At 49.0% G+C, this 13,063-nt stretch overlaps 1 protein-coding gene across 1 annotated transcript in view; it reads right to left on the reverse strand.

Annotated features, from left to right (window-relative positions):
* Window positions 1-11,538, reverse strand: part of KCNK5 (potassium two pore domain channel subfamily K member 5) — a 73,678-nt gene extending 62,140 nt beyond the window's left edge. Inside the window, exon 1 of the mRNA XM_074988558.1 lies at window positions 11,265-11,538. Within this exon, the coding sequence (XP_074844659.1) occupies window positions 11,265-11,450 (186 nt within the window). The 5' untranslated portion in view covers window positions 11,451-11,538. The remainder of the gene's footprint in view (window positions 1-11,264) is intronic.
* Window positions 11,539-13,063: the final 1,525 nt, after the last annotated feature.

A 13,063-nucleotide genomic window follows, 5' to 3' on the forward strand; every position in this document is an offset into this window, starting at 1 on the left:
AATAGGCAGTTTCTCCTTTCTTTCTTTAAGTTATTCTCCCCAAACAAGTTTCATAACACACAGCTTTGAATTCTTTCCTCCACTACCATGAGCAAAAAAAAATTTTGGCTTATCAAAAAACAAAAGTATTTTGACTATTCCCACCACCCGCCAAAAGAAAAAGTTCCCAATAAACAAGGTCAGTCAGACTCACCCACATGAATAAAGCTCCCAGCAGTTACCTCACTGTTTCACAAACTGGGTGTGGTAATAAAGAGCAGAGGAAAGAGAGTGGAATGATAGGGAAAGATTACATAGCCTCTTATCTACCCCCTGCTTTGAAAATGCACTGTCACAATTGAGAAAGAGTAGCAGAGGGCAGGTCTTCAAAAGTCACCGCCTGGCCTTACTATTCTGTCAGAGACTTCCTTGTGTAGTCAGGGACAATGGCAGGTTGCATGTTCACATTTGCAGATTTTGTTATCTGAACACAAAAAATTATACTACTTTATACTGTAATAGTTGAAGTGGCACAACCCCACTACAATGGACAGTTTTTACTGTATAACAGGATTCATTAAACTAAGTATAACTATTTACATATGGAATAGGAATAAGTTATATCGGTAGAAGCAGCCTGATACAAATATAATCCCAGCCACACTAGTGGGGTTGTACAAATACAACCATATTGGCTGATCCCCTCCCAACACAGTTATACCAATACAAAGCCTGTGTTTTAGACGAAGCCTTATTGTAATACCTCAGCTGTTCTCAAACTGTAAGTGTGAACCCCAATTTGAATTGTGACCCTGTTTTAAAGCGGTCATACCAGGGCCAATAGTAGATTTGCTGACTAAAGCCAATGCCAAAGATCCACTGCCCATGGCTGGAACTGATATTCAAGGGCTTCAGCCCTGGACAGTGGTGCTCAGACTTTGGGTTTGGCCCCAGCTGCCTGGGGTGGCAGGGCTTGGGCTCTGCACCCCGCCCCCCCAGGGCAGCAGTACTCAGGCAGGCTCCGTCTTTGGTGCCTCCTCCTAGGTTATGTATTCATTTTTGTTGTCATAAGGTGGGTCACTATGTAATGAAGTTTGTGGACTTCTGTAAACTATCCTAAGCTTCTCTTCTAAGCTCAGCTGCAAGAAAACAATGCCTGGCCCTGTGAAGCCAAACAACCACCTTCCTCACCAGAAACAACATGCAGCCTTCTGCTGAGGTAGCCCTGGGAGGAGTGAGGAAGCAAAAGACCTTAGACTTTAGCAAAATACTATTAAAAATGGCATCAAGGGCATTTGAGACCCTCTGTTCTGTTTGTGCTGAATATGTTGGTAATTCAGTTAGCTGTAAATTAACCTTACTCCAGAGACAAAACCAATTAACATGTGCACTCTTGTGAAACTCCTCTGAACCTTCTTAGATGTGGAAAATCACAAAAGGCATTTCAAGAAATGTTAGTTGTTGGCCCTCAAACACCAATCACCACCAATCAGTATGTGGCCGCCTCCCCACCAATCCCCAGCATCTCCCTGCAGGCCTGAGTAAAGTTGTCAAAATAATGACACACAGGGTTTGAACAGAGGAAAACTGCAACATAGCTCAACGGTTTTACCTAAAAGCATAGTGGCACCTGGCTGAAAGCAGTCATTTAGACAACCCTAGGAGGTTCACCGCTCACATTGGAATAAGTCTACTTCATCTCAGGGAGACACTTCAAAAATAGTATTTGGGAATATTTATAGGGAACTCTTTGCTTTTATTATAAAAACTGCACACGGGTAGTAGAAAAAAGTCTTCTCTTCACTGCATTAGTTACCTTTTGCATTTCTCTCAGTTTCCGTGGTGAGAACAGACTGCTTTGATTCATTTGCAGGTTCTTGTGCTCTAACACTGCTGTGTCTAATACAGTTGCCTCTCACCACATGTGGCGAATGGGCACCAGTGTGGTGATTCTGGCTCTAGAGCTGCAGCTGAGTGCAGCCTTGGTGCGCACGTGCCCCACCCCAATGGGAGAAGTATGTGCTGGCCCCTGGTGACCTCAGCCACTCTTCTGGCCCTGGCAGTGGCCCCAGTCGCTCCTCTTGCCCTGGCTGCTTCAGTGAGCTGCCGGCATTCATTTAGAATGGGGGGCTGGAGGTGCCTGGTTCTGAGGGAAGGAGAGGGCATTTAGTGGGGGAGGCTGTGGTGAATATAGAAAGATGACAACCACAAGGGTGGTGATCTTTCAATTCCCATTGGACAACACTGCTCTATCTTATACTGCAACATGTCATTTGTAAATTCTATAGAAAATGTTCATTAACCATTCCAGGAGAATCTATTTAAAATTGGGTGCATTTCTATTGTTAAGTGTGGTGAAAGCTTGTTTTACAAAATCAAAATTTTTAGGCCAAATTGACCTGACACTGTCCCACTTAAAAGCAATTTTAGGTTGTTAATATAGAAAGGTTAGTTTAAATGGGACTTGACAGGAAGATAAAGTGATAAGCCTGGCTGCTTGGAGCTTAAGATCATAGGACCAGATTCTGCAATCACTCCACACAAAGAATTTCCATTGTTCTTGCACCCAATGTGTTTACTTAATTGGACACTAAATCAGAACACAGAGTGCTAGGTATGAGACAAGGCAGTGCACAGCCCTGCTCTTGGGACAGTCATTTTTTGTTATTTTTGTTTTCTTCCCCACCATTCTGTTACACAATACAGGTCAGCTGAGCTAATTTTTTCTGAATGTTCCTTGTGGTTTCCTTGAGGATGATTATTAGAAGATAAGCTACTTGGTGAGCATTGCTGAAAGGCTTCAAAGAGAAGTACATTTTAAGAAGAGATATTAAAGAAGGGAAGATGACTGCCAACTGTCTGACACACACAAGATCAAGGAGGCTATTCAGCGCTTCACATGGCTGCACTGGAGAAGGCCAGTTGTAAGTGGAAAAGATATAGAAGAAGCAACCAAGCAGAAGGCTTAAGAAGAGGAGAGGGAGAGCTGGGAAGAGTCAAAAGTAAAGATGTGAGTGGGTCCGCAGTCATGCAGAACCTTGAAAAAAAGTTCAGAGAAGCTAATGAAGGGACTCAAGAGATATGGCAGTTTGAGCAGTGGGGAGGAAGATAATTTTGCCAGCATAATATTGGATGTGCTGGCGGGGGGTGGGGGGGTGTAAATTAACTACTGGTACCACCTATCAAAGCAGGATGCCCAGAGCCAGCCAAGAAATTAATGGATTTTAGAGATGGTTTACAATTCAGTAGGAGATACTGGTTAGGGAAAGAAAATGTAAATCTGACCCAGTTTGTAAGTGATGCAGGTACCAGGGATGAAATCCTGAGCTTCATTGAAATCAACAGGATTTTTGCCATTGACTTCAACATGGGTGGAAGTTACCTCATGTATTCATTCTCTCTGAGAAATGCCAGGTACACCTATGGCACTATATAAGTTTAACTATACATACAGCAATGTGACAAGCCCAGATGCTTTGGAGGATGGTAAAATTATCACCAAATGTTACCAAGAGGAGTGAGAGAAGAGAACACACACATCACATTTTAGCCACATTGTGTTTGCATTAAGAATGGAATTCACATTAGGAGCCACCAGAGAGGTGAGAACAGATATTGAAAGTGTGGCAGTTTTGAAAGAAGTCAACATGGCAATGGTGAGCTTGAGGAAGTCTAACAGGTGCAAGGATGAAGAACAGAGATCACACCCCCCAAGGGGGTGCCCAGGAGCATTCAGAAAGGGGGTGGGGGTGGACAGTGGGCCTGGGCCAGCTTCTGTGGTGGGGGCAGGGGGAGGAGGGAGAACCTCTCTGCTCCCCCCCCCATGCAACCCTAGCTCCAAGCCTTGTGCATGGCTCTCTCCCCAGCCTCTGCATAGCTCCACAGCTGGACATGAGCCGAATGCCAGACCCCAACTGTGGCCCAGCTGCAGCTTCACTTCTGGCCCTGCTTCCAGCTTTCATCCCAGGCCACAGTTCCAATCCTGCTCAAATTTGGCCTGGCTGCCCCTCTGTCCAGAAGTAATACTGGTCAGTAGAAACAATGCTGCAATTTGGTGCCTAGGAAGTCTGCTCCTCTACCTTAAAACACAGGGGAGTCCCCAGCTCCTAGCAACACAGGCTCATATCATATGCCTAAGAGACAGAGAGAGACTCCCTTGTTGGGTGATACTTGGGAGGTGGAGGATAGGGTGCACAAGCAGGGACGAGAATGAGGGCCCTGCAGGTAGGGGCGGAATAGAAGGAAGGGAAGGACCAGAATTCCCCCAACAGGCAGCACTGCTTTGAGGGGAATTGTGGAATTATTGAACTTCAGTGATTTTTACCTACATCCACAGAGCAATATGGATGAGTTCCAGCCTAAATTAAAGAGCTGTTTAGGCTGTAACCCACAACCCCAGCCGCATAAACAAGTCCAGCACTTAAAGGTCTCTAAACCCAGGCGAGAGGTTTTTCTGTGCGGACAGTAGGTATGGTTGGGGAAAAATGTAGGCAAAGAGTCTGGGCTAACTGTGCAGTGAAGACATACCCACAGGCAGATGCTAACAGAGCTTTACAGAAACAGAACCAGGTATCAGCAAGAATTATAAATGCCCAAGGAGCGGAGCACAATCAACTGTGATAGAAGTAGCAGGCTCTTGTTTTGTCTCTGCACACAAACACACATGTATACTTAACTTCCACTTATCCCTTAATTCTCCTGAGTCTTCATCAGCCCTTTCCACTATATCTCACGAGGATATGCTTCATAGGATACTAAGGGCTTGGCAGTGAATTAACTTAAATTGTACAAAGAACTCTCGGAGCAAGCCTACACTGTCATGCTACTTCGGTGCATCTGTGCTGCTGTGGGGGTCTGGTGAAGGAGTGCTCTCCCACGTGCACTATCACTCCACCTCTGTGAGAGGCAAAAGTTGTGTTGGCTACACCAAGCTAAGTCAATGTGACTTAGTTTCCCAATGGAGATTCATTTTCACACCTCCCAAAGCAACGTAAGTTACATTCACTTAGGCGGTACTGTGGACCTGCCCTCACCACGGAAGACAAAATGTCCACATGGGGAGTTAGCGTGTAATAACTATTGTGCTTTACATTTACACCATGCAGACAAGCCCCAAGATGGGAACAAAAGACTGCCGCCACAAGCTGACAGACAACTCAATTACTGGACATAGTTAAGAAGTTACGGATGAAGAAATTAAAATCACAGGCTCAAGGCACCAAGAACCATCTCCCACTACACTTGCACAGCACTAAGCACATCAACAGGAGGTGAATACTGATAAGAAACTGAAAAATCCAGCCAACGCCTTTCCTGAAATAAGCTAGCAGATGTTGCTGTAGAACAATATACTCAGTGACTCACCTGCTATCCTGGGACGCAACAAATGACCAATCTCACTTTTTTAAAAATTCTCTATTCCCTACTGCTCACCTCTATACTTAAGGCAGCTGTGTGTGTCCATGTTTTAAGTGTAAAACTATCACATAGGCTCCAGAGAGACAGACTACATGGTCATGCCCAGAGGTCTGCAACCCCAGCTCCAGAGCCATATACAGCTCTCTAAGGACTCCTTTGTGGGTCCCAATGGTATAAACGGCAAAGTTAAAAAGAAAAAAAAAATTCTCCTGATTATTTTCAATAAACAGTGAACATCCGAAAGCCCAAAAATGAACAATTCATAGCTAAATAGCAAACAATATGTGATCTCAAAATGTTGGATAACTCCCCCTTTAATATGTGCAGTGGACTGTGGAATATGGTACTGTATCCATGTTTTGATTTTATTGCTAATAAAGTCTTGATTTTGAAAAGGAAGCTTGCAGCATTCCTGCTGTGAAGGACAACATGCTTTTTAAGAAAGAAAAATTAAACATGAAGTAAAGCTGGCACAAATAAAGTGGATTTGGGAGTAAAAGTCAGGAAGACAGTAGTAGGAACACACACACATGAAGTGCGAGGAAACTGAATATGCAAAAAGTTTGTGAACATCTTGCAGTAAACATGTATTGCATTACAAATCCTTGTGTATGTGCTGTTCTTAAAACAGAGGTTACAAAAAGTCTGGTTTGATGTTATTTATCAAGGACCATCTCATGTTGACATGCATTGTGGCTCTTGAATTATTGAGTTTTTACCAAATATGCGGTGGGGGTGAGGTTCTTCTTGCTGTTTTGGTTGCTGACTGCTGGTCATGCCAGTTAGGGGCTGGCAACCTCTGACATGCATGCCAAACAATTTTCATTGGTAAGTGAGACAGGAGCCCAGTGCCCCCTGTCTGCACGCCATAGGAGAGCAGCAGTGCTGAGGAGGAAGGGGCCGGAAGGAGTGCTGCTTTCAATTTACGAGAGCCTCGCCTCCACACCCACATCCAGTCCCCAAACCAATAGGAGCGGCCGTGAGAGGAAGGCTGGAGAATGCGAACCCTTCACAGTGCTACCAGCCATGCCTTATTAGGGTAGGGCCTCACGCATGCACAAAGACAACCAGGCAGGGGTGGGTCTCCAGGTGGTTTGGGCTCTGCAGCAGCTGCAGAGCCCAGGCAAGGAGGAAGCAGGGCTGGGACTAGCCTGCCCAGTGTGGAGCCTGCAGGAAGCAGCAGTAGGAGGGAGCCGAGTTGGGCCCAGGCTGCATGTGCTGCTGGTATGGATGGATGATGCTGAGAGGATGGGGCCTGCAGCTGGTGCCAGCCCCACAGAACACACCTGCATCAGCTGACCTGTACCCAGCCCGCTTCCCAAGCACCTGAGTAGACAGCTGACACCTGAGCTGAGGTCAGTGCCATAGTGCAGCGGAGCATCCTCATAAGCCAAGCATGGGGCGGGGCCTTCTCTGAGCAACCCACACATAACTTGTTCTCACCATAGCCCGCTGCCCTCCATGCTCTCTCCACCCTGCCCCCTCCCCATGGCATCTTAGCTGGCAGCATCCAGCCAGGAGGGGATTAAATCTGCTGCAAAGGTTTGGTGACCGTCTCCCAGCGGGCACGGAGCCTGCCTCAAACAGGCTGCAGCCAGGAATGCACTACTGAGACAGCAGGTGAGAGCAGGTTGGGACGCTCTTACCTGCTGTCCCTGTGGTCCTCCAAATTTTGCAGCATCCTACTGAGCTACAAGTTCTGCATCTGTGTACCCCTGGGGGCTTGGTGGGCAGAGGGCCGGTACGGACTGATCCTGGGTGAAGCCCCTTGTACTCCATTTGTTCGGCTGGCTAGCTTACTCCTCCTCAGCTCTCTGCGCAAATTTAGCAATGCACAGTTTTGGTGATGAGGAACTAGGCTCCAGTTCTGCACTGGGGGTATGGGGGGCAGCCTTTGGCATAAGAGCAGCACTAAGTCTGAGCAGGGAGCTCTGGCTGCTTGAGCCCCGAGGCCACGTTTCCCTGTTTTCGGGGTAGTAGCAACTTAGTGTCCCTCTTGGGAGAAAAAGGGGCTCTCTGTCCTACAGTGATGGCACACCCAGAGTAGCCTCCCTGCAGCACAGCCATTTGTTCTGCCCAAGGGAAGGTACTTCTCACCCATGAGAGCACCTGACGAGCCCTGCTGTGTTTGCCCAACCTGGCTCCGCTCCCAGCCTCTTGCCAGCAGTAGGACTATTAGGGACTTTAAAGGGTATCACAGGTACTCAAATCGTACATAGAGATCAAAAGGTCAAATTTCAGCATTCTGCCTCAGAAAAGTTGCTGACCCCTGCCCTAGATGAACAGCAAGGCACTAACAGATTATTATAGCAGTCCCTTGAATTATGCGAAGGTTGCATTCCCACACACCCTGGCACAACTCGAATTTCACATAAGTCGGGGGGCATTTTTTTTCTGCCAGCAGAATGCACGTTTTGCAGCCAGGGAAGCAGAAGGAGCACCTGGAGCTCCTTTGGAAAGATAAATCCTAGGGTTGAGGGGGCAGTTGGGGAGGGTTAAGCCTGGCAGTCGGCTGGGGTTGCGGAAGGGGGGCAGGGGGTTAAGCCTGGGGTGGGTTCGGGCAGTGAGGGGGAAGGGGTGGAGTCGAGCTGGAGCCACAGGTGGGGGGTATGAACTTGGGCAGCAGGGTTGAGCTAGAGCCATGCACTGGGTGGTGAGCTGGAGCTGTGCTGGGGGGGTGAGCTAGGTCACGGGCGGTTTAAACCCAGGCCAAGGGTGAGGAGTCAGAGCCACAAACAGGGGTGGTAAGTAAGGCCATGGAGAGGGGAAAGAAGGTTTAGAACCAGGGCCATGGGGGGTTTGAACCTGGGGGCCGGGCTGCATGGGATTTTGGGCTGCACTTAACTTGCATTAACACGAGCTAAGTGCAACTCAAAATTGCGCATTTTGAGGGTTTACAGTACTGTGAGAATCTGCTGAGTCCTATTAAGTAGCTGTACAGAGGAGTTATACAGCAGACCCTCGAGTTACATGAGCGTTCTGTTCCATGTGCCCTTGCATAACCCAGATTTCGCGGAAGTCGGGGTCTGGCTTCTTCCCTGGCAGAACACATGTTCTGTAGCCAGGGACGCAGCAGAAAAGTAAGTCCTGGGGTTTGGGTGCAGTTGAGGAGGGTTAAGCCTCGCAGTGAGTTGGGGCTGTGGGAGGCAGGTGGGCGGTGGGGAGTTCAGTCTGGGGTGGGCTAGGGCTGCAGGGGCATGAGGGATGGAGGTGAGCTGGAGCCCTGCTCAGGTGGTGAGCCCGGCCATGTGGGGAGGCGGGGGTGGGGTGTTGAACCAGGGCTGTGTGCGGGGGTTGAACTAGAGCCTCATGTGGGGGCGGGGGCTGAACCGGGGCCGCATGTGGGGAGTTTAAGCTGGAGCAGGAGGACGGAACCAGGGCCACGCGCGAAGGATTGGAACCAGGGCTTGGTGTGGGGGTTGAACTCGGGCAGGAGGATGGAACCAGGGCCACGCATGGGGGGGTGAGCTGGAGCTGCACGTGAGAGGTGGTGAGCTGGAGCCAGAGCCAGGTACGGGGACGGTGGGGTGAGCCAGCAGGGGTTTGAACTGGGGCTGGGGACTCTGAGCAGGAGTCATGCCTGAGGGGTGCTGAGAGCCAGAGGCGGAGGTGGGGGGCGAGCAGTACCTATATGTGAGTGGAGCTGGGGGGAGGGGGAGCTGAGCTGGGGCCGTGTGGAGACAGGAGGGTTGAGCCAGGGCCAGGGGGAGCGAGTTAAGTGCAACTGGAAATCACACATTTCAAGGGTTTACTGTAGGAATCAGGGGTCAGCCGTGTAAGAGTGGGGTCATATACTCTGGGTTCAAGTACTCTGAGACCTTACTTTATGTATAATGAACATGTTCCCTCCACCTCTGGCCACTCCTTATGGTTAGGAAGCAGTCCATTGCTAAAGATGTGACAAATCATAGAGGTTAAGTGAGATTCAAAGCATATATTACAAAAAATACGCTGCATTTACTCATGATAGCACAAAGGGAGTTTTAGAAATTGATGTATTAAAATATTTCATATTATCTCTTCACGTATACTATGTTTTATAAAAATCAAGCTCAAACTGTAACCGTACAATTTTAACTGGTCTCTGCTTAACCCAAGTTTTACCCAAACCACGTGATTAGAACTAAACACAGATCGGAGGCAAACTTTTCAAAGTAAAACATACTAAGCGCAATGAAAATACAAAACAAAAGCAGGCCAAACAAAGATGATGACCAAGTGCACTGTTGCTTGGTTTCATCTTTTTGTTTCTCTGATTGTTACACCACCACACAGAGTCTATTCAGATATTCAAAAGTAGCCACATGGAGTTAAAAAAGAAGGGGAGAGAATCTGTTCATTTTGGTAGTTCTGCCAATCTCATCCCTTAAAGAGTTGCTGCAGGACTGCAACAACAGCTTATTAGTGTAATTCAACAGAGGAGTACTTTTATTAGCCAGACAAAAAAGCAGTCCAGTAGCACTTTAAAGACTAACAAAATAATTTAAGAGGTGATGAGGTTTGGTGGGACAGACCCACTTGTTCAGACCACAGCCATACCAGAACACACACAATATTTAAGGCACAGAGAAGTCTGTTCTGGTATGGCTGTGGTCTGAACAAGTGGGTCTGTCCCACCAAACCTCATCACCTCTTAAATTATTTTGTTAGTCTTTAAAGTGCTACTGGACTGCTTTTTTGTTTTGATAGTATATAGGCTAGCATGGTTCTCTCTCTGTTTTTATTAGCCAGGGTAAGGAGTCGTCATCCTTCTGAAACCTAGGCAAGTGGACTTGAAAAATGAAACTTTTGTGCTGTGCTGGGTAAAGGTTGAAGAGCAATTTTAGAAAAACAATGTAATTAGAATCTAACAACTGCTTTACTGACAGTAAATACAAATTATGCTTACTGTAAACCATCTTAATTTTAAAAATTAGCATTTCTTCATGTGGGGAAAACGCTCACATTTTTCTAGTAAACAATTATTCCTTTCAGTTAGATGTGTTTTAAAATTACACAAGATACTGCATTGTCTTAAAAAGGAAAAACAAACAAGCAAACAAAAACCAGCCAACCAAAAGCACTTGTAAAGCACATCACCTGCTGATATAAACCCAGTTTGTTCCCTAGGAACACCACACTCCACCAGCAACTGGCAAAACCCAAAAATCCTGAAGAAAGCTCAATACAATTGTTTTTGCAATGTAGGAAATTTATAGGAAGTTGATTCAATACACCAATTAAGAGAAAAGAGCTGCAAAAGTCCCTTTCCATGTTAAATAGAAATCGTGCATGAAATCTCAAATGTTAAAATGCGCGGACGTACTATTAGTATGAATGAAAATAGCTTGTTAGAAAACAATCGCCGCTCCCCTCCCCCATCCTTAAAGGCACACATATCTACACCACTTTTCAGTACACCCTACTTTCAAAGGGGATTTGCTCGCGAAAGACTCCCCCCCCCCATGTTATAAATCTCCGCAGAGGTAAACTCAGCTACTCGGGATCTAGCTTGTGCAGGGCAGGTGTCCCAGCCAAGCCTGGAAAGCCGTTCGTAAGAACTCACAGCACCATCGCTGTAGCCTTTCATTCAAAGTTTTGGCTCAGAGGGGTAACCCCATGACGCGCACACGTGTCTGGTTTTTCGGAGGATGGTCAAGGAGACATCGTCAGCCTTCGCTCGCTCTCTGGCTCAGCTTCGGGTTACTCATGCGGTCTGGCCTCACAGGGAAGCTCTGCTCTGAACCGCGCTTTGAGATCCCCACTTTAAAAGGGTCTCGTACACACACAATGCAGCAACCCCTCCAGTCGTGCTAGTCACACCCGCGGCGCTTCCCCCTAGGCAGCCGTGGGCCCGAACGGGGGAGTTGGAGGCAGCACCCCCTTACCTGCAGGATCTTCTCCAGCCCCTCCTGGCCCAGGCAGGGAAACTCCTTGAGCAGCTGAGTTTTCTTCTGCTTGTAGTCATCCGTCGCGGCTCGCCAGTTGGGCTCCTCCAGCACTTCAAAGATCGCTGCCCCGATGGACAGGTAGAAGATGATGACAGACGTCAGCAAGGGGCCCCTGTCTACCATGGTGGTGGAGGGAAAGGCTCAGGGCCAGTGAGGAGCCGGGCGCTGGGAAGGGATCAGCAGCCCGGGGCTCCCTCTGGAGAGAGACTGAGGCGCTTTTCTTCCTTCCTTCCTGCCTCCCTCGCCTGCCCTGCCCGGCTCGCCCTCCCCCCAACACCTTTCTTTTCTCCCTCCCTTTTTGTCTGTGCGGCTCCCGCTCCCCTCCCCCCGGCCCCGGGCTCTCTCCCCTCCCACCGTCTCCTCCCTCCTTCCCTCTCCCTCCGGCTGCCTCCGTCCTCTTCTTCCCCTTTCTCCTCTTCCTGCCTCTGCCCGCCTCAATCCTTCGGCGGCTGTTTGAATTTGGTGCCCTCCTACTCCCCCCCCCACGCTTCCTGGACAGCGCATGCGGGGCGGCTGGAAGGGGAAGTTCTCCGCCCCGGCTCGGCTCGGCTCAGCAGCCTTCCCGTGTCTGAGACCTGAGATGGCGCTTTGCCCACTCCATGTGCTGGTGCTGGGCCGCCCCCAGCCCCACGCAGACACGTGCGCGCTGCCCGCCGCGGCGCCCCCTGGAGGGCCGACCCGAGCTGCACGGCAGGAAGGGCTGGGCTGGGGTCTAACCTCCGCCTGTGCCCTGTGTGCGTGAGGCAGAGGGACCTCTGCCTATACTCTGTGTGTGTGTGTGTGAGAGAGAGAGAGAGAGAGAGAGAGAGAGAGAGTGAGTGAGTGAGTCACCCCTCTGCCTGTACTGGATGTGTGTGAGAGAGAGTGAGTTACCCCTGTGGCTGTACTGGATGTGTGAGAGAGAGAGCGAGCGAGCGAGCGAGTCACCCCTCTGCCTGTACTGGATGTGTGTGTGAGAGAGTGAGAGAGAGAGTCACCCTTCTGCCTGTACTGGATGTGTGTGAGAGAGAGAGTGTTACCCCTCTGCTTGTACTGGATGTGTCTGTGAGAGAGAGAGAGAGCGAGTCACCCCTCTGCCTGTACTGGATGTGTGTGAGAGAGAGCGAGCGAGCGAGTCACCCCTCTGCCTGTACTGGATGTGTGTGTGAGAGAGTGAGAGAGAGAGTCACCCTTCTGCCTGTACTGGATGTGTGTGAGAGAGAGAGTGTTACCCCTCTGCTTGTACTGGATGTGTCTGTGAGAGAGAGAGAGAGTGAGTTACCCCTCTGGCTGTACTGGATGTGTGAGAGAGAGAGCGAGCGAGCGAGTCACCCCTCTGCCTGTACTGGATGTGTGTGTGAGAGAGTGAGAGAGAGAGTCACCCTTCTGCCTGTACTGGATGTGTGTGAGAGAGAGAGTGTTACCCCTCTGCTTGTACTGGATGTGTCTGTGAGAGAGAGAGAGAGCGAGTCACCCCTCTGCCTGTACTGGATGTGTGTGAGAGAGAGTGAGTTACCCCTCTGCCTGTACTGGATGTGTGTGTGTGTGAGACAGAGAGAGAGCGAGAGAGAGAGTGTCACCCCTCTGCCTATACTGGATGTGTGTGTGTGTGTGTGAGAGAGAGAGAGAGAGAGTGTCACCCCTCTGCCTATACTCTGTGTGTGTGTGTGAGAGAGAGAGAGAGAGAGTGTCACCCCTCTGCCTATACTGGATGTGTGTGTGTGTGTGTGTGTGTGAGAGAGAGGGAGAGTGTCACC

This window comes from Carettochelys insculpta, chromosome 3 (genome assembly GCF_033958435.1).
Source record: "Carettochelys insculpta isolate YL-2023 chromosome 3, ASM3395843v1, whole genome shotgun sequence".
Lineage (NCBI taxonomy): Eukaryota > Metazoa > Chordata > Testudines > Carettochelyidae > Carettochelys > Carettochelys insculpta.